General features: G+C 44.0%; 2 protein-coding genes and 1 long non-coding RNA gene across 3 annotated transcripts; 2 read left to right on the forward strand and 1 right to left on the reverse strand.

Moving 5' to 3' along the window:
- Positions 1–18: 18 nt before the first annotated feature.
- LOC109942967 (uncharacterized) lies at positions 19–4055 on the forward strand. Its single transcript, XR_002265541.2, has 2 exons — positions 19–3650; positions 3732–4055. It is a non-coding gene; the product is annotated as an uncharacterized lncRNA (long non-coding RNA).
- A 10048-nt stretch (positions 4056–14103) lies between these two features.
- Positions 14104–15434, forward strand: LOC109942966 (protein FAR1-RELATED SEQUENCE 1-like). The gene is made up of 2 exons (XM_020545576.1): positions 14104–15061; positions 15154–15434. The coding sequence occupies exons 1-2, from the start codon at positions 14135–14137 to the stop codon at positions 15295–15297; spliced, it is 1071 nt and encodes a 356-aa protein (XP_020401165.1). The 5' UTR covers positions 14104–14134; the 3' UTR covers positions 15298–15434.
- Positions 15435–16330: 896 nt separating this feature from the next.
- On the reverse strand, positions 16331–19905 carry mbd123 (methyl binding domain 123). Its single transcript, NM_001176543.1, has 5 exons — positions 19813–19905; positions 18986–19063; positions 18776–18880; positions 18453–18602; positions 16331–17752 (listed from the first exon to the last, which is right to left on the reverse strand). The coding sequence occupies exons 2-5, from the start codon at positions 19052–19054 to the stop codon at positions 16778–16780; spliced, it is 1299 nt and encodes a 432-aa protein (NP_001170014.1). The 5' UTR covers positions 19055–19063; positions 19813–19905; the 3' UTR covers positions 16331–16777.
- Positions 19906–21574: the final 1669 nt, after the last annotated feature.

The raw sequence follows: 21574 nt of genomic DNA on the forward strand, positions 1-21574 counted from the left end.
TCTTCTCTCCTTTTCTTTGGAAGCAATTGCTTGCCCATTTCCTGTTTGTGTCTTTCTTAATCTTTTTTTTTTGAAACTGTGTCTTTCTTAACCGGTTATTAATCAGATGACACAAAGTCAAAAAGGATAAACCATCACCTATATCCACCCGCCCAACCCACTGTTGACAGTCTGACACAGAGGGCACACCTAATCCCTTGGCCTTTGTACTGCGGCCAAGAGATAGCAAGGAGTAGCAATAGCCAATAGATGCAGCGAGACGGGGACATGTGCCGTGCCCCCACCTGATGATCTGCAGGACTGCACGATACGAGCATGGCTGCCTTGACGCGTCCGTCTGTCTACCTCTCTCTCCCAGCTGGGACTTGCGATCAGATGACATTGACAGCAGCCGAGTACTAACTCGCATTGCATTGCATATGCATTCATTCATGGTCGCGCGCGTCGCCCACGTTTGCATTTATACATGATGATGACTGTCTGCCTGGCGCCAGCATCAGCAATACAAAACTTCCATGATCCATCCATCCATGATCCATCCATTCATGGCGGACTAACAGTACTTGTCGCACGCACGCCGGCTGCCATGCGCCAGCTGAGCTTGCTCATTCCATTCCGTGCCCGGCCGACACCGACAGTATTTGCCGCTGTAGCTTTTCCTCCAGGAAGTAAACGTGTCGACGATGCAGCAGTTGTTCAAGTAAGTGTTCAGAATGGCGATGGAACTGAAGAAAGCTGCATCGATCAGATCACCGACACCAAGCAACAAGCTGCCTCTTCCTTGGCTCTTGGTGGGTCCCCATCTTCAAAGAAGAAGCATCACCTTCCATCCATCCATTGACTAGGCCGTGCAGTGGTGGCTTTTACAGCTAGCTTGGCCTTTTCACCCGTCTTTCGTCGGTTGCCGTCGTCAGAGGTCAGACTTCGCTCTCGAGAAAGGTATTGGCAAACCAAACCAAACAAAAAAAAAACTTGGCTTTTGAGTCACTCAACCGTACCCCAACAGAAATCCATGCGTGATGTGAATGCATGAACGAACACGCGGAAAGGTGTAAATGGACGGGAAGAAAAGAAAACTGCCAATGTCCTTGTGTTGATCGGTTGGAGAGGCAGCAGCACCAACCGTATCTATCGAGTGACCAACCCAATGGCAATGGTATGGTTCTGGTTCGCTGACATGTCACTGGCCCTCGATCGAGCTAGCACGGCTGCAGGCCAAGGCCGTCGTCGAGTATTCGAGTGGCGAGGGCGCTGCTGGTGCATGCTGAAAAGGAGCCTCATCAGGTACTCCTCGTTGCTCTGCAGACACGCAAGCATATATATGTGTGCCAGCAGAGCCTCAGGAGAGGAGACGCAGCTGCGTCGTTCTTCTGATCTTCCTCGCACAGCTTCTGATTTTAGGGGCAGAGCGTCTGCTTTCTGGTTGTGCCTGCCACTGTGGGGGAGAAGGACGATACAGTGCCTGCCACTGTACTGACTCTGGCCCGTGAACTCATCACTGTTGTGTGGTTGTGCCGTTCATTCGTTCACTCATTCATTCATAGGTCCTGAGTCGCTGTCTGTCGTGCGAAGGACCTGTCCTAATCCTATGGTTGCAACAAACTTGACCTCTGAACTAGAGAACCTTTGTCCTGGTTACAATTCGGTTAGCATCTTTTAGGAAGGAAGGAATGCATGTGTGTATAGATAAGCATGCATGATCTTGGTCTCGCTCTCAACCACCTCCATCCATGTTGGTCTTCTCTTAATTTTTTTCTAAACTGAAATTTTGTCTAGGACCCATCAGCCGTGGAAGTTTATCCGATTCTTTTGTAAGAAGTCCATTATTCATCCAAACCGACCTGTTCAAGATATACTGTAGCTAATTACTTAAGACTAGTCAGTTTTTATTTCCTTTTTATCTGATCTTTACTTGCTGGCGCGCACATCGAGTATATGTAAAAGAACTTTATGTGAATAGTAATATAAAAGGAAAAGAGAATGGGTGTCCGGTAAGGACAAAATTGGATTTCTAGAACTCCAAACAATATGTTACTAGATTACCCAAACAAAGCCTAAATAGGAAACATTATACATTTGTATACATGACAAGAAAAATTAAAATAAAGGAAGAAATGTATGGTGAAAATTTGACAGCTGACCTAGAGCAACTAACAAGAGATGTCCACTTGCTAGCAAAGGTCTTTTGGCTTTGCACGTACCACGCCACGCGTATATATTATATACCATATCCAAAGAATATGTTTTTTTGTTGGTGAGCCTTAGGGCATCATTGTACCTTAATGATGTGAATTAGGCTAACATTATTCTGTTAAAAGTTGCATCTCATCATGAGATGGCATGGGGATCAGATCACCTTCTGCTTGTTTATGGCACATCTGCGGATTCGGTGTAACGACCAATCATTGACCAGCTTTCTATCTGCATACTGCAATCGGAGGCCCAGTCTTCTTTGATTGCACTTTGCAGTATCCACAGGGTTTTTACAGACGATAAAGCCCAGCAGCACCACAACACAGCCCGAATAATTACGAGATCATCTCCCAAAGTCCGAAGACTTCAACTGGAAAAAATGGGAAAAAGTGCAGCACATGGAAATTCAGAAGGAAGCTTTGAACCCTAGTCTCACAAGTCAATGCCTGGACCTCACTGATTACTGTTTCGAAAATAGTTCAAGGACCACAAGCAAGCGGGAGATAAGTCAGGTGATCTGTACTTGAGTACTTTCCATGGAATCCAATGCATCTCCCAACAATTCATGTTGTCATCAACATCAACAATTATAACTCAACCACAATGTGGTAACCCAAACGAAGAACAAGCATAGCTGCCATCCACAAAGCACCTCAAGAATTTGGTGAAGAAAGTACCACGGTTAACGGTACCGTTTTTAACCGAATTTCGCCCGCGACGAAAACAGGAAATAATCGAATTTCGCATTTCCCGTATTTCGCTGTTTTTTGACCAGATTTTGGTGACTTTTGACCAGGAAATTGTGTTTCTTGGGAGGCGAGATCAATGTCTGCTACGAAGAAAACGACCCTCTGCGCTATTATGGACCGTCAGAGTCCCAGTTATGGACCATCTGGACGTTCATAGAGAAGGAGCCACCCCTACGTCAAGTCGTGGACCGTCTGGGCCGCAGACCATCCGCGCCTCCGCAGGGTGACGCGCACTAGCGCGGTAGCGCCCGTGGTGGTGGCGGCCCACCCGCCCACAGGGGCGGCAGCTGTGGCATGGCCGCCCGCGGCCGTGCTTGCTGGCGCAGGGGGCGACAGAACCAGATCCGCTGCCTTACGACAGCCTGCCGTGCGCTCGTCGATCTTCAAACCAACGGTGATCTGCTGCCCTCTCCCTCAGTAGTGTATGGAGCGGCCCAACAGAGTAATTCTGGCCCACTTCTTTTCTTCGTTTCTTATTTCTTTCATCTAGGAACACAGCGCAACGGAGGGAAAACCGTGGGAGGAAAAAGCAGCGGGAAAGGCTGCCTGTTTTGGCGCCAGATATAGAGAGACAGTGACAAAAGGAACCAACGGACAGGGCAAAAAGCACCAAATACAGAGAGACAGCGACGAAGGGAACCAACTAACGGACAAGGCAAAAAGCTGAGAAGCAAAGATGGAGGAAGATGCGACCAACGAATCAAACATGTGAGATGCACCACTTTATTTTTATTCCTAATATCATGGTCCATTTGTTCCTTTCTTTTAAATTTTAGTTGTCTTTTTTAGGGAGAATGTGTTGCCCTGTTTGATTCCTCGTATTGGAATGAAATTCAGAAATCCAGATGAGGGCTGGAGATTTTGGTTAGCGTATAGTGGTCAAAAAGGTTTTGATGTTAGAAAAAGGTACTCAAATACAAGTAAGATTGATGGAAATGTCACGTCATGTAGATTTGTTTGTGCTAATCAAGGTCATCGAGGGAAAGATAAAAAGGGGTATGAAGTAAAGTGTCATCGAGCTGAAACTAGAACAGATTGTGAAGTGCGTATGGGACTTGTAAAAGATAAAGAGTTTGGTGGATACAAAGTTTATGATTTGAATTTAGAACACAACCATAACCTTCACTTGCCAGAAACATTCCACTTGATGGTGTCACAAAGGAAACAGATTTGCAAGCTTTTGAAATTGAAACAGCTGATGACTCGGGAATAGGACCAAAAGCATCACATGAATTAGCATGTCGCCAAGTGGGTGGGCCGCTTAATTTGAGTTACACCATTCGTGACCATAAAAACTATTTGTGTGGCAAGCGACAACGAGAGATGGTATATGGTCAAGCTGGAAGCATGCTCAAATATTTCCAGGATAAAATGGCAGAGAATCCGACGTTCCAATATGCGACACAAATGGATGCTGAAGAGAAGATTGCAAATATATTTTGGGCTGATGCTAGAATGATTGCCGATTATATACACTTTGGTGACATTGTTTCGTTTGACACTACTTTTGGGACGAATAGAGAGAGCCGACCTTTCGGTGTGTTTGTTGGATTCAATCAGTTTAGACAAACTATAGTTTTTGGTGCTGCTCTAATGTATGATGAAACATTTGAGTCTTTCAAGTGGCTCTTTGAGACTTTTCTACAAGGACATAGTGGAAAGCAACCCAAAACAATCTACACAGACCAAGATTATGCAATGGGAAAGGCAATTGAGCAAGTGTTTCAAGAGACATGGCATGGATTGTGCAGCTGAAAGGGAATTAGGCTTACACCTAGTCCCTAATTAATTTTGGTGGTTGAATCGCCCAACACAAACAATTGGACTAACTAGTTTGCTCTAGATTATATGATCTACAGGTGCCAAAAGTTCATCTATAACTATACTAAATCGACTGTCCGGAATACCGTAGATTATTCCGGACAGGAGAAGCTTTTTGGAAAAACAGGCCATGCGCGGACTGTCCGGGGCCTTGCGGCGGACCGTCCGCGACACGAGGATGTCCCTCGGACAGAACCAATGCAAAAACACAAGTTTCCACTACAGACTGTCCGGAGGAAAAGCAAAGACCGTCCGAGCCCTCGCGCGGACCGTCCGGCCTCAGGCGCGGACCGTCCGGTCGGTAAGAAACCGAAAAACCCGAAGGTGACGTGTTCAGAGAAATGAATTATAGGGGGCCTCGCGGACCGTCCGGGGTGCACGACCGGACCGTCCGCGACTGGCTCTGTCTGACATCTGACGACGCATTAAATGCAATATAGCCGTTGATATAGCCGTTACTGCTGACCGTTGCATTTTCAGCCGTTGATCCTCAAGGGCGGACCGTCCGCACCAGGAGAGCGGACCGTCCGCGCTCAGCAGAATGGCCCAACGGCTAGGAAGTGGTTGGTGGCTATAAATACAACCCCAACCACCTCCATTCAAGATATCCAAGCATTCCAACCTTCAACATTCAATACAAGAGCTAGCAATCCATTCCAAGACACATTCAAAGCCTCCATCTCTCCAAGTTTCACAATTGAGAAAAGAGATCATTAGAGATTAGTGACTTGAGAGAGAAAGTGATCCGTGCGTTATTTGTCGCTCTTGTCGCTTGGCTTTTGCAATCGTGCTTTCTTTCAATCTTTCTTGCGATCAACTCAATTGTAACCAAGGCAAGAGACACCAATTGTGTGGTGATCCTTGCGGGGAAGTTTGTTCCCGTTTGATTGAGAAGAGAAAGCTCACTCGGTCCGAGGGACCGTTTGAGAGAGGGAAGGGTTGAAAGAGACCCGGCCTTTGTGGCCTCCTCAACGGGGAGTAGGTTTGCGAGAACCGAACCTCGGTAAAACAAATCCTCGTGTCACACTCGTTATTCGATTGCGATTTATTTTGCACCCTCACTCTCTCGCGGACTCGTTTCTTTATCACTAACGCTAACCCGGCTTGTAGTTGTGTTTATATTTGTAAATTTCAGTTTCGCCCTATTCACCCCCCCTCTAGGCGACTTTCAATTGGTATCAGAACCCGGTGCTTCATTAGAGCCTAACCGCTCGAAGTGATGTCGGGAGATCACGCCAAGAAGGAGATGGAGACCGGCGACAAGCCCACTACAAGCCAAGGGAGCACTTCATCGGAAGAGTCCCGCACCAAGAGGAAGGAGAAGAAGAAGGACTCCTCCAAACGGAAGGAGAAAAGATCTTCTTCCTCACACCACAAAGAGAAGAAGGAAAAATCTTCTTCCCACAAGTCGCATCGGAAAGGCGACAAGCACAAGAGGATGAGGAAGGTGGTCTACTATGAGACCGACACTTCATCAACACCAACCTCCGACTCCGATGCACCCTCCGTAACTTCTAAACGCCAAGAGCGTAAGAAGTTTAGTAAGATCCCCTTACACTATCCTCGTACATCTAGACATACTCCATTACTTTCCGTTCCATTAGGCAAACCGCCAACCTTTGACGGTGAAGATTATGCTAGGTGGAGTGATTTAATGAAATTTCATCTAACCTCACTCCACAAAAGTATATGGAATGTTGTTGAGTTTGGAGCACAGGTACCATCCATAGGGGATGAGGATTATGATGAGGACGAGGTAGCCCAAATCGAGCACTTCAACTCCCAAGCCACAACCATACTCTTGGCCTCTCTAAATAGAGAGGAATACAACAAGGTGCAAGGGTTGAAGAATGCAAAGGAAATTTGGGATCTACTCAAGACCGCGCACGAAGGTGATGAACTCACCAAGATTACCAAGCGGGAAACGATCGAGGGGGAGCTCGGTCGCTTCCGTCTTCGCCAAGGGGAGGAGCCACAAGACATGTACAACCGGCTCAAGACTTTGGTGAACCAAGTGCGCAACCTCGGGAGCAAGAAGTGGGATGACCACGAGGTGGTTAAGGTTATTCTTAGATCACTCATTTTTCTTAACCCCACTCAAGTTCAATTAATTCGTGCTAATCCTAGATATACTCAAATGACCCCCGAGGAAGTTATCGGGAATTTTGTGAGCTTTGAATGCATGATCAAAGGCTCCAAGAAGATCAACGAGCTTGATGAACCCTCCACGTCCGAGGCACAACCGGTGGCATTTAAGGCGACGGAGGAGAAGAAGGAGGAGTCTACACCAAGTAGACAACCAATTGACGCCTCCAAGCTCGACAATGAGGAGATGGCTTTAATCATCAAAAGCTTTCGCCAAATCCTCAAGCAACGGAAGGGAAAGGATTACACATCCCGTTCCAAGAAGGTTTGCTACAAATGTGGTAAGCCCGGTCATTTTATTGCTAAATGTCCTATAACAAGTGACAGTGACCGAGGCGACGACAAGAAGGGGAGAAGAAAGGAGAAGAAGAGATACTACAAGAAGAGGAGCGGCGATGCCCATGTTTGTCGGGAGTGGGACTCCGACGAAAGCTCAAGCGACTCCTCCGACGACGAGGACGCCGCCAACATCGCCGTCACCAAGGGACTCCTCTTCCCCAACGTTGGCCACAAGTGCCTCATGGCAAAGGACGGCAAAAAGAAGAAGGTTAAATCTAACTCCTCCACTAAATATGAATCTTCTAGTGACGATAATGCTAGTGATGAGGAGGATAATTTGCGTTCCCTTTTTGCCAACCTTAACATAGCTCAAAAGGAAAAATTAAATGAATTAGTTAGTGCTATTCATGAAAAGGACGACCTTTTGGATTCCCAAGAGGATTGTCTAATTAAAGAAAACAAGAAACATGTTAAGGTTAAAAAGGCTTATGCTCTTGAAATTGAAAAATGTGAAAAGTTATCTAGTGAGCTAAGCACTTGCCGTGAGATGATTGACAACCTTAGGAATGAAAATGCTAGTTTAAATGCTAAAGTTGATTCACATGTTTGCAATATTTCAACTTCAAATCCTAGAGATGATAATGTTGATTTACTTGCTAGGATTGATGAGTTGAATGCTTCCCTTGCTAGCCTTAGAATTGAGAATGAAAAATTGCTTGCTAAGGCTAAAGATTTTGATGTTTGCAATGCTACTATCTCTGACCTTAGAACTAAGAATGACATGTTACATGCTAAGGTTGTAGAATTAAAATCTTGCAAACCCTCTACATCTATTGTTGAGCATGTGTCTATTTGTACTAGATGTAGAGATATTGATGTTAATGCTATTCATGATCATATGGCTTTAATTAAACAACAAAATGATCATATAGCAAAACTAGATGCTAAAATTGCCGAGCACAACTTAGAAAATGAGAAATTTAAATTTGCTCGTAGCATGCTTTATAATGGGAGACGCCCGGGCATCAAGGATGGCATTGGCTTCCAAAGGGGAGACAATGTCAAACTTAGTGCCCCTCCTAAAAAATTGTCCAACTTTGTTAAGGGCAAGGCTCCCATGCCTCAGGATAACGAGGGTTACATTTTATACCCTGCCGGTTATCCCGAGAGCAAGATTAGGAGAATTCATTCTAGGAAGTCTCACTCTGGCCCTAATCATGCTTTTATGTATAAGGGTGAGACATCTAGCTCTAGGCAACCAACTCATGCTAAGTTGCCTAAAAGTAAAACTCCTAGTGCATCAAATGATCATAACATTTCATTTAAAACTTTTGATGCATCTTATGTTTTAACTAACAAATCCGGCAAGGTAGTTGCCAAATATGTTGGGGGCAAGCACAAGGGATCAAAGACTTGTGTTTGGGTACCCAAAGTTCTTGTGTCTAATGCCAAAGGACCCAAAACCATTTGGGTACCTAAAGTCAAGAACTAAACTTGTTTTGTAGGTTTATGCATCCGGGGGCTCAAGTTGGATACTCGACAGCGGGTGCACGAACCACATGACTGGGGAGAAAAAGATGTTCTCCTCATATGAGAAAAACCAAGATCCCCAACGAGCTATCACATTCGGGGATGGAAATCAAGGTTTGGTCAAAGGTCTTGGTAAAATTGCTATATCTCCTGACCATTCTATTTCCAATGTTTTTCTTGTAGATTCATTAGATTACAACTTGCTTTCTGTTTCCCAATTATGTCAAATGGGCTACAACTGTCTTTTTACTGATATTGGTGTCACTGTCTTTAGAAGAAGTGATGATTCAATAGCATTTAAGGGAGTGTTAGAGGGTCAGCTATACTTGGTAGATTTTGATAGAGCTGAACTCGACACTTGCTTAATTGCTAAGACTAACATGGGTTGGCTCTGGCACCGCCGACTAGCCCATGTTGGGATGAAGAATCTTCACAAGCTTCTAAAGGGAGAACACATTTTAGGATTAACAAATGTTCATTTTGAGAAAGACAGGATTTGTAGCGCATGCCAAGCAGGGAAGCAAGTTGGCTCTCATCATCCGCATAAGAACATAATGACGACCGACAGGCCACTGGAACTCCTACACATGGACCTATTCGGCCCGATCGCTTACATAAGCATCGGCGGGAGTAAGTACTGTCTAGTTATTGTGGATGATTATTCTCGCTTCACTTGGGTGTTCTTTTTACAGGAAAAATCTCAAACCCAAGAGACCTTAAAGGGATTCTTAAGACGTGCTCAAAATGAGTTCGGCTTAAGGATCAAGAAAATAAGAAGCGACAACGGAACGGAGTTCAAGAACTCTCAAATCGAAGGCTTCCTTGAGGAGGAGGGCATCAAGCATGAGTTCTCTTCTCCCTACACGCCACAGCAAAATGGTGTAGTGGAGAGGAAGAATAGAACTCTATTGGACATGGCAAGGACCATGCTTGATGAGTACAAGACTTCGGATCGGTTTTGGGCCGAGGCGATCAACACCGCTTGCTACGCCATCAACCGGTTATATCTACACCGAATCCTCAAGAAGACATCATACGAACTCCTAACCGGTAAAAAGCCCAACATTTCATATTTTAGAGTCTTTGGTAGCAAATGCTTTATTCTTGTTAAAAGAGGTAGAAAATCTAAATTTGCTCCTAAGACTGTAGAAGGCTTTTTACTTGGTTATGACTCAAACACAAGGGCATATAGGGTCTTTAACAAGTCCACTGGACTAGTTGAAGTCTCATGTGACGTTGTGTTTGATGAAACTAACGGCTCTCAAGTAGAGCAAGTTGATCTTGATGAGATAGGTGAAGAAGAGGCTCCATGCATCGCACTAAGGAACATGTCCATTGGGGATGTGTGTCCTAAGGAATCCGAAGATCCTCCAAATGCACAAGATCAACCTTCCTCCTCCACGCAAGCATCTCCACCAACTCAAAATGAGGATGAAGCTCAAGTTGATGAAGTAGAAGATCAAGCAAATGAGACACCTCAAGATAATGGCAATGATCAAGGGGGAGATGCAAATGAGGAAGACAAGGAGGAAGAGGAACAAAGGCCGCCACACACAAGAGTCCACCAAGCAATTCAACGAGATCACCCCGTCGACACCATCCTCGGCGACATTCATAAGGGGGTAACTACTCGATCTCGTGTTGCCCATTTTTGTGAACATTACTCGTTTGTTTCCTCTATTGAGCCACACAGGGTAGAGGAAGCACTCCAAGATTCGGATTGGGTGGTGGCAATGCAAGAGGAGCTCAACAACTTCACTAGAAATGAGGTATGGCATTTAGTTCCACGTCCTAACCAAAATGTTGTAGGAACCAAATGGGTCTTCCGCAACAAGCAAGATGAGCATGGTGTGGTGACAAGGAACAAAGCTCGACTTGTGGCCAAGGGATACTCACAAGTCGAAGGTTTGGATTTCGGTGAAACCTATGCACCCGTAGCTAGGCTTGAATCAATTCGCATATTATTAGCCTATGCTACTTACCATGGCTTTAAGCTTTATCAAATGGACGTGAAAAGTGCCTTCCTCAATGGACCAATCAAGGAAGAGGTCTATGTTGAGCAACCTCCCGGCTTTGAAGACAGTAAGTATCCTAACCATGTCTATAAGCTCTCTAAGGCGCTTTATGGGCTCAAGCAAGCCCCAAGAGCATGGTATGAATGCCTTAGAGATTTTCTTATTGCCAATGGATTCAAAGTCGGAAAAGCCGATCCTACACTCTTTACTAAAACTCTTGAAAATGACTTGTTTGTATGCCAAATTTATGTTGATGATATTATATTTGGGTCTACTAACGAGTCTACATGTGAAGAGTTTAGTAGGATCATGACACAAAAGTTCGAGATGTCTATGATGGGGGAGTTGAAGTATTTTCTAGGATTCCAAGTCAAACAAATCCAAGAGGGCACCTTCATCAGCCAAACGAAGTACACTCAAGACATTCTAGCCAAGTTTGGGATGAAGGATGCCAAACCCATCAAGACACCCATGGGAACCAATGGGCATCTCGACCTCGACACGGGAGGTAAGTCCGTGGATCAAAAGGTATACCGGTCGATGATAGGTTCCTTACTCTATTTATGTGCATCTCGACCGGATATTATGCTTTCCGTATGCATGTGTGCAAGATTCCAAGCCGACCCTAAGGAAGCTCACCTTACGGCCGTAAAACGAATCTTGAGATATTTGGCTTATACTCCTAAGTTTGGGCTTTGGTATCCTAGGGGATCCACATTTGATTTGATTGGTTATTCGGATGCCGATTGGGCGGGGTGCAAAATCAATAGGAAGAGCACATCAGGGACTTGCCAGTTCTTGGGAAGATCCTTGGTGTCTTGGGCTTCAAAGAAGCAAAACTCAGTCGCTCTTTCCACCGCCGAAGCCGAGTACATTGCCGCAGGCCATTGTTGCGCGCAATTGCTTTGGATGAGGCAAACCCTGCGGGACTACGGTTACAAATTAACCAAAGTCCCTTTGCTATGTGATAATGAGAGTGCAATCAAAATGGCCGACAATCCCGTCGAGCATAGCCGCACTAAACACATAGCCATTCGGTATCACTTTTTAAGGGATCACCAACAAAAGGGAGATATCGAGATTTCATACATTAATACTAAAGATCAATTAGCCGATATCTTTACCAAGCCTCTTGATGAACAATCTTTTAACAAACTTAGGCATGAGCTAAATATTCTTGATTCTAGGAACTTCTTTTGTTAAAATGCACACATAGCTATTTTATATCTCTTTCATATGCTATGACTAATGTGTTTTCAAGTCTATTTCAAACCATGCAAGTCATAGGTGTATTGAAAGGGAATTGGAGTCTTCGGCGAAGACAAAGGCTTCCACTACGTAACTCATCCTTCGCCGTCGCTCCAAGCAACTCTCTGTTCTAGGGGGAGAAAACATGAGCACCAAGCAAAAGGACTTCTTTGGTATAATCTTAACTCATTTATTTATGACCAAAGAGGAAGATAGCCCTTCGGGGGCTCTAATGGTTCCGTTTTTGGCGATTCATGCCAAAGGGGGAGAAAGTAAGAGCCCAAAGCAATAGGACCGCACCACCACCAATTTCAAAAACTTAAGTGTTGAAAATTTTCAATTGGTATCCTATTGTGTTCAAAAGGGGGAGAAAGTAGTATTTCAAAATGATATATCAAAACCCTCTTGAACACTAAGAGGAGGATCTTGTTTAGGGGGAGTTTTGTTTAGTCAAAGGAAAAGCATTTGAAACAGGGGGAGAATATTTCAAATCTTGAAAATGCTTCGCAAAATCTTATTCATTTACCTTTGACTATTTGCAAAAGATCTTTGAAATAGATTTACAAAAGATTTTGTAAAAACAAAACATGTGGTGCAAACGTGGTCCAAAATGTTATATAAGAAAGTAACAATCCATGAATATCTTGTAAGTATTTACATTGGCTCAATTCCAAGCAACCTTTGCACTTACTTTATGCAAACTAGTTCAATTATGCACTTCTATATTTGCTTTGGTTTGTGTTGGCATCAATCACCAAAAAGGGGGAGATTGAAAGGGAATTAGGCTTACACCTAGTCCCTAATTAATTTTGGTGGTTGAATCGCCCAACACAAACAATTGGACTAACTAGTTTGCTCTAGATTATATGATCTACAGGTGCCAAAAGTTCATCTATAACTATACTAAATCGACTGTCCGGAATACCGTAGATTATTCCGGACAGGAGAAGCTTTTTGGAAAAACAGGCCATGCGCGGACTGTCCGGGGCCTTGCGGCGGACCGTCCGCGACACGAGGATGTCCCTCGGACAGAACCAATGCAAAAACACAAGTTTCCACTACAGACTGTCCGGAGGAAAAGCAAAGACCGTCCGAGCCCTCGCGCGGACCGTCCGGCCTCAGGCGCGGACCGTCCGGTCGGTAAGAAACCGAAAAACCCGAAGGTGACGGGTTCAGAGAAATGAATTATAGGGGGCCTCGCGGACCGTCCGGAGTGCACGACCGGACCGTCCGCGACTGGCTCTGTCTGACATCTGACGACGCATTAAATGCAATATAGCCGTTGATATAGCCGTTACTGCTGACCGTTGCATTTTCAGCCGTTGATCCTCAAGGGCGGACCGTCCGCACCAGGAGAGCGGACCGTCCGCGCTCAGCAGAATGGCCCAACGGCTAGGAAGTGGTTGGTGGCTATAAATACAACCCCAACCACCTCCATTCAAGATATCCAAGCATTCCAACCTTCAACATTCAATACAAGAGCTAGCAATCCATTCCAAGACACATTCAAAGCCTCCATCTCTCCAAGTTTCACAATTGAGAAAAGAGATCATTAGAGATTAGTGACTTGAGAGAGAAAGTGATCCGTGCGTTATTTGTCGCTCTTGTCGCTTGGCTTTTGCAATCGTGCTTTCTTTCAATCTTTCTTGCGATCAACTCAATTGTAACCAAGGCAAGAGACACCAATTGTGTGGTGATCCTTGCGGGGAAGTTTGTTCCCGTTTGATTGAGAAGAGAAAGCTCACTCGGTCCGAGGGACCGTTTGAGAGAGGGAAGGGTTGAAAGAGACCCGGCCTTTGTGGCCTCCTCAACGGGGAGTAGGTTTGCGAGAACCGAACCTCGGTAAAACAAATCCTCGTGTCACACTCGTTATTCGATTGCGATTTGTTTTGCACCCTCACTCTCTCGCGGACTCATTTCTTTATCACTAACGCTAACCCGGCTTGTAGTTGTGTTTATATTTGTAAATTTCAGTTTCGCCCTATTCACCCCCCCTCTAGGCGACTTTCAGCAGCTTTCACATAATGCAGAATGCTATAAAACATTTGCCTCTTTATCAAAAGGAAAAAGGCTTAAATGTTCTTGCTGATTTTAGTGCATGCATGTTTGAGTATGAGGACAAGGAAAAATTTGAAACATGTTTGCACATTGGGCATGCGAAGCACGCAATTAAGTGAGAGCCTAAACAATGATTTGAAAATTCATTTCAAATCAGATTTTGACATTATTCGCTTTCTTAAACATTTTGAAAGGGTGGTGCAAGGAAAAAGAAACAATGAGCTAAACTCAGAATTTGAATCAAGGAAAAAAATACCAAGGGTCATAATAAAGATACCTATGTTGTTGCAGGCAAGTAAATCATACACACCTATTGTGTTTGAAGCTTTTCAAGGTCAATATGAAAGGTCCATGACAGCGTGTGCTAAGGTATTGGATGGAAACAATGAATACCTTGTTGCAACCGGGAGCCTCGGTGAAGATGTAGTCCTTGACGAGGAGTACATAGTAATCGGTAATCCTTTGGACCAAACAGCAATATGTAGTTGCAACTTATTTAATAGAATTGGTATAATATGTGCTCGTGCTTTGAAAGTTCTTGATTTAATGAATATCAAGTCATTGCCTACACAATATATATTGAAACGGTGGACACGACAAGCACGAAGTGGCACTGTACAGGACAAGAATGGTAGAATTGTAATTGAGAATCCAAAGTTTGATGCAATGCGCCGTTACAGATATTTTTCTCAAAAACTTCTCAATTTGGCACATCGAGTAGCCTACTATCCAGAGTGCACCTCACTGATGGACAACACGATTGATCTTCTTGGTCAACAGATTGAAGACAAAATTAATATATGCAGTGGTCCTTCTAATGCTGAAAAGAATGCAACTCAGGTTGATATTGTTGTACCAAATGATACATTGAGTAATGCACAATTAAAGAAAAAAGAGGTCCGCATAAGAAGTTCAAAGAGACAAAAATTTGGGTGGGAAGGAAAGCACAAGGGGAGGAAAAAAGGACAAAGCAAAAATATATTGCATGTACAAGCACCGAAGGTATATCAAAATTCTGAACAAGTGAGTTCCATGTATATCTGATTTTTTTAGCATGTCATTCAGTATTTTAGTTCCATGTATATCTGATTTTTTTATAATTTGTTTCTTGCAAGGCACAAGAGGTAAAGGAAACAAGCAATCCAACAAGTATTGACATTCAGTTCCATAAAGAATATAACACCATCAATTCTTTCACTCAACTGTTGACTGGAGCAAGCAGTGATGATCTAAAAACTGAAAATTTCTTTGAGCTGTGAAGCAAGTCAATGCTATTTTGTAGTTTATTGTTGTATCTTGTTATTGCTAACTGCAAGGTAGATGGAGTGTTCAGTGAAAACAATATCAAGTGGATCAATACTTGTATTCACTTTCTTTCATATCCAGTTTAAACAATCTCAATCGCTATGAATTTTTGCTCTCTGCACTCTGTTTTATTGGCGCTGTGCTGATGGTGGTGTAGCCTACGGGAGCCACAGGACTGGAGAAAGAAATAAGGAAAAAGTGGACCGAATTGGTTCTGTTGGGCTGCTCCATACGGTAAAGGAGAGGGCAGCAGATCACCGTTGGTTTGAAGATCGACGAGCGCACGGCAGGCTGAAGTAAGGCAGCGGATCTGGTTCCGGGGGCGACGACTCCATGGGAAGTGGTGGCCAGCTCAGAAAGGAGATTATTGCTATTATGGAACACGACAGAGTTGGTTTCGACGAAATGGAGGTGTAGGGAAGGGCTTCGATAGTTTGGAGGCGTAGACAACGGTGAAGCGCTGATATAGACATGAAAACCGTTACATTCTAGAAGGCAATTCTAATTGATCAATAAAAATACAATTCAATGGAATTCCTTTTTTATTTTTCTTTAGATCAGTGAATCTTTTTTGAAAGGTTAAAAGGGGTGGAGTTAACCTATTTTTATTTTCTTCGAAACTAGTGCCCTCTTCCTCTGTGTGTAGAAAAGGAAGAAATAAATCAATCAAATTACGAGAAGTTTCATAAAGCGTTTCTTTAGGAGTTAAACTTCCATTTGTCCATATTTCTAAAAAAAGTATCTTGTGCTTTTCATTTCCATTCTCACAAAAAATACTATAATTCACATTTCGAACAGGCATGAATACAGTATCTATAGGATAACTTACACTAATTAATCTCAGAAAGGGGATCTGCGACTGACTGGGGATGCACCATTACACAAGGGTATAACGGTAATTACAAAGGGCTAGCACTAAAACCCTAAACGGGGCTCTAACATGATCGACTTATTTTATTTTATAAACCAAATAAAAAAGTGAGGAGTAGAAAGATGATGGACTACCTTATTTCGAAACAAACACATTGGTACAACTTAGTCCGATGCCACGATGCACGTTGAAAGTCTACCAAGTTACAAGTAGTAATACACAAGTGGATGCTCATAGACAAAGTACAGCCCAGATCACTTCCTGGGATATTGACTATTGAGGCTGCTCTAACACGTAACAATGCAACAAGTGAATGCATGATCAAGTTGGTACTACAAAAACACAAACAACAGAAAGTATTGCCAAGTCTACCACCAGACAGCTTCCTGTGAATTAGACTGATGCTGATGGCGCACGGTAGCATGTGATAGCTACATTAGACTATTAGTTATGGATCGTCTACACAATTACAACGAGCTGCAGTCTTGCTTGCAACATGCATCCTTGCTTCTGATTTGTCCTTTGCCAGGTAAGAAATTGCTTTCATATTTCCTAGATTGAATTCACTGGGGAGGGAACCAACCACTGCTGTAGAACGTATCTGATGTCCTCGGCATAACATGGTCGACTTGCGCGTGGTTTCTGTTACTATCATAAGCCAGAGCGGACCAGTTGGCTGCAGCATTTTTATTCATGTTCTGTGGTGGAAGGTAGTAGTCTCTGTTACCATCATAAGCCGAAGACCGATATGCTCGAGCGTCATCAAGAACAGGGATATCACCCAGGAGAGTCCTGAACGCGAACACAAGGCACGGGTCTGACCAGACATGTTGAAACAGCGACGTCAGGGCAGATCCAGGCAAACCATCAGATGTTTCGCCTTGTCCTGCTCCTGCTTGTTGTCGCAGAACAGGTGCCTCGGCTGGTGCATCCTGGCATCCAGCATCTCCTGAAGACTGTGGGAATGATGCTCCCTGTATCTGATTGGGAAGTGAAGGAAGGGTTTCTGCACAACTCCTGGTAGGTTCCCCATCTTTCCTCTCAGGAATTACAGAAGAATTCGTCTTTCGCCTGGGTTTTTCGACTTGCTTTGGTTCTGGCACGTTATTGGTGTCTGTCTGTGTGCCAATATGTCCATCTCTGGTTGCATTATTTGCTTCCTGGCTAATCTTCAGTGCAGCTAAACGAGGTGACGATCTAAGAGGTATAGCAATCCCTTTGGCATGTTTAGTTTTGTACTTTTTCCCCTTCGGTTTCTCCTTCACATCTATTCCTTTCCTAGTGACAGATTTAGCTTCCCCTGGAGTGTATTCTATAGAGCCTGATTGGATGCTCTTATCTTCTGTAGCTTCAACCTGACCAGCTTCAATTTGGATTGAGCTTATATTGTCAGGCTTGGACAGTGCAATGTTTTCATTATTCTCTCCGCTTTCTGGATTTTGCAGAGCATATCCCAGTGCATTGGTACCTTCCGGTAGATCATATCGATTAGACTCATCAGCAGTATCCAGCTGGGTATGATCTGATAGTTTTCCTGTCTGGATTTTACAAAACAAATCAACAGTTTGGGTATTTCTGAAAGAGCAATAACAACAAGAAAAGAATTCCTTCCAGTTCACTCAGTTAGAATATAAAAATGCATCATAATTCAGCATGACAGCCTACATCAATACAAGATGCATCTTACGTCAACTATAACGGAGGTGCATTGCAAATACGCATTGGATAGACTCCGAACAAGTGTCTATCAAGAACAGTGCTTGTGTTCAGGTGCATATAGGTTTTTTTTTGCACATAAGGATGGGAAAGGATGGTTTGCCCGTGCTATGAAATATAAGGGTTTTTTTTACAAAAGTGACGAGTGTGGAAACCAGAAAAATTGGTGCTTTATAATAGTAGATATTTTTTTCCGAAAGGGCGACAAGAGAATCGCCGCAGTTCATTTAAAGAAGAAATGAGACCAGAAATGAGGCTTTTTACAGTCCTTGGGGAAAGACCAAAATTACAACTAGGGATTTGGTATCTCCCAAATTACAATTTGTGTAACCTCTTAGTACTTCTCGGGGGGATGGTAAAATAGTTCAAATGAAATTCATAAACCTTTGCCTTAAAAAGAATCATACTACCTTAAGAATTAACTCCTTGTTGATTTGAATCCAATTGTCAATCCAATGTAGCAGCTAACACAAGATCGAGGGCAAATTCAGATGTGGGCCAAAACTTGAAGATGAAACTTACATGATGAGATTGGTCCTCTTTAGTATGCAGGTCCTCAATTTTTCTCTTGTTTGGCAATCTAATACATTTACTGATGTCTCCAGATTCAAGATAGCGGTGTACATCCTTGAGAGAGTGAAATTCGTATCCATTGATTGGATCAATATAGAACTGTGAATCAAATGGACCAACTGGTTACAGTTGCGGAACAAAGGGCTAATTGAAAGTCAGACATCACAATGAAGCCTTAAATAGTACGAGATAACATGTTAGAAAAGCAAGGTCGAAATAAATTTGTCAGACTGAGATATTTTCACAATCGAATCAGGAGATCTAGGATATACCGTGTCACTCTTGACTCTGGATCCATATCGGTTCTTTCTAGGCCTGCATTCTTTCAGCCAACCATTAGGCAACCCCTCTACAGCAGGCTCATTCTTTCCATCAACCTAAGAATGTAGTACCAGGTGGAAATGTGAGCAAAACTGTCAAGTAGGACGGACACATAAAAGGAAAGGGAAAGGATAAAGAAAATGACCTTCAAATCTACATACCAATGCAATATGTTTTGCAGGAACAACCTTTCTTTGAGTTATATGATCAGAGCCCTCAAAAGAATCCATAATTACGCCCTGTAGAATCACATAAGATCGTGTTTAGCTCAGCGAGACAATGTTAAGTCAAATAAGGAAACATAGACACCTTTGGATACAAAGTTTTTTTTTGAAAGGACAGCACAAGTTTTGCTGTTGTTTTTATTAGAAGAGATCGGCCCAGTTTCTGAGTGAAAACAGGGCCTAAAAACCTTGTAATTATGAGATGAAAAGTACTTAACTAAGAAACAACTCAACAAACTTGCCGCACCGAGGACAACTAAGGCCTAAGGGCTAAGGCCATGGAAATATGTCTTTTTTCTCAGTTGTTTGTTTGACTGTCCAAGTCGCACATTAGCATGGTGCTCAACGCGCAGAAACTGTCTGTGAAACAATTCGAGCACGACTCCTAGTCTTGCGCGATTTAAAATTCATTCAAACTAGCGAACTGCTGGGCCAAGCTACACACGTCCGTCAAGAACCTATCTTTTTTTTTTGTTGCACAGTTTCTGCAACCAGATCCATAATCTCCCACACATCTACATCACCAGACCAAGCAGCAACAGAAGCCAAGCCACTGAAAGAGTTGCACATGATATCTCCAAAGCACCCGCCCGTCGGCCCGTGTTCTAAACAATCCGAGCTCGAACTAAGTTTCCGATACCCAAAGAGCGCATAAAGAGGATCAGCTAAGATTCAACCTGTATTACGCATACATTGACCGGCTCAAAATAGCATCACGCGGCAGCGGGAAAAGTATGTAGGCGTCGGAGCAAGAAAGAACTCACCAGGCGGCGCGCACTACTGCCCGGCTTGGACGAAGCTCGGGTTTCCGCAGAGATCGCCACCGACAGGAGGAAGAGGAGGACACGGCAAGGCAGCTAGCTGATGGAGGCTGTAGCGCCCACTGCTCCACCTCCACGCCGCACTAGTAGGCAGGCAGGCAGGCCGCTGGCAGGCAGGAGTAGCAGAAAAGGCCGCAGCTTTCTTTTACCTGTGGCCAGCGCCCTGGTGCTGATGCCGCCGCGAGCCCGCGACTTTTGTCCGCTCTCCTCAGAATCATCAATCATACGATGAGGTGCTGCGTGGGCGTGGTGTCATATGCCGACTGTGACACTGTCCTATCTCTCTCTCTGCGTGCGACGTCAGGCTATTCGCAACCGTTATCCGTAAATTTTCCCCCTATATCACTTTTTCTCCTTATTTTCCTCTCTATTTTTCATCTCCCGCAGCAGTTCCCCCTAAATACTCCCCTATACCCCACTACAACTATAAAATATCATTTTCTATATTAACTATCAATTTTTTATCTACTAACAATTACTCGTGGACCCACAACACAGTGTTTAGGGTGATGAACAGTGACACGCTAGATCTGGGGGGAGAGAGAAGGGGACCGACACATAGGGGCGCTGTAGGGGGCACCGCTGCGACCGTAGAATGCCCCTAGACGCCACATGCAAGGGAAGGGGGATGGGCCCCCTCTGATCTGATCGGGATCCTGTAGCATGCTGCAGCCTGCAGCCGACCATTTTCTTCCTCCTTGGGCTTTGGGTTTTGCACTTTCGCTAACCACGTAGTCGGTGGCGCATCATAATGCAGAGCCTTAGTAACCGGGAATTGGGAACTTGACCACGTTCCTCGTTCCGAGAACGTTTGTTCCGTTCTAGAAACGTGGGAATAATCTTGTTCTAGTAGTGTTAAATCCTAGTTTTAATAGCGTACCGCGTACCACATTTCTGTTCTCGATCCCATCGATCCAGGAATCTGGTTACTAAGTGCAGAACTGCAGGGCGCTCTGCCGCTGTTCAGCTTTGCTCATAAAAGAATCAGTAATTGTTCGCAGACACCTTCTCTCTCTTTCAGTCAACGTTGTTTCTGCATCAAACAAACAAACTGGATGGTAGGAATAGTACTCACTAGTCTAGTACCGGTACTACTGATTTTATTTAACTCCACTGGACTAGTAGCACTCACCAGCTTGTACAGTTCTGCAGTTGACATTTAGGTCACATCAATGCATGGCCATCCCTAGCCATGCCACATCGGGATGAGAACGAAGGAAGGTACGCAAGGGAAAGGAAACCTCAGCCAGTGGCCATCAGTCCCACTCCTCTTGACTGCCCCAATAATTGGCCTCACCCCTCTCAAAAAATCAGCACTAGGGCTTCTCTAAATTTCTCCCTCTACATCACTTTTTTACGTCACATCATCAATATTTCATCTCCTACTTTTTCATCTACTGCAGCTCATATATTCTCTCCATATACCACATTACAACTATAAAATATTATTATCCAATTATATTCATCATCTATCACCATTTTTTCTTCAGCTATTAAAAAACCACCGTACAAATAAACAGTATAAAGGGGCGACAGACTCACGCTGGCTATGGCGAAATCCTATTTACATCTGCTGGCTGGAGGGCCTTGTATAGAGATGTCAATGGGTAATTCCCCATCGGGTTATAGCATCCCAGATCCATCCTCATCATGTTTGATACATCCTCATACTCATACCCATCATGGGTACAAAACTCATCACATA

The sequence above is a fragment of the Zea mays genome, chromosome 10, assembly GCF_902167145.1.
Source record: "Zea mays cultivar B73 chromosome 10, Zm-B73-REFERENCE-NAM-5.0, whole genome shotgun sequence".
Taxonomy (NCBI): domain Eukaryota; kingdom Viridiplantae; phylum Streptophyta; class Magnoliopsida; order Poales; family Poaceae; genus Zea; species Zea mays.

Excerpts from the sequence above, each read along its gene's own strand:
- mbd123 (NM_001176543.1), bottom strand. The coding sequence starts at position 19,054 with ATGGATTCTTTTGAGGGCTCTGATCATATAACTCAAAGAAAGGTTGTT. Across the intron at positions 18,603-18,775 it reads CCAGAGTCAAGAGTGACACG|TTCTATATTGATCCAATCAA; the intron begins GTATATCCTAGA and ends TTTGATTCACAG. Across the intron at positions 17,753-18,452 it reads AAGAGGACCAATCTCATCAT|ACAGGAAAACTATCAGATCA; the intron begins GTAAGTTTCATC and ends TGTAAAATCCAG.
- LOC109942966 (XM_020545576.1), top strand. The coding sequence starts at position 14,135 with ATGCGAAGCACGCAATTAAGTGAGAGCCTAAACAATGATTTGAAAATT. Across the intron at positions 15,062-15,153 it reads TATATCAAAATTCTGAACAA|GCACAAGAGGTAAAGGAAAC; the intron begins GTGAGTTCCATG and ends GTTTCTTGCAAG.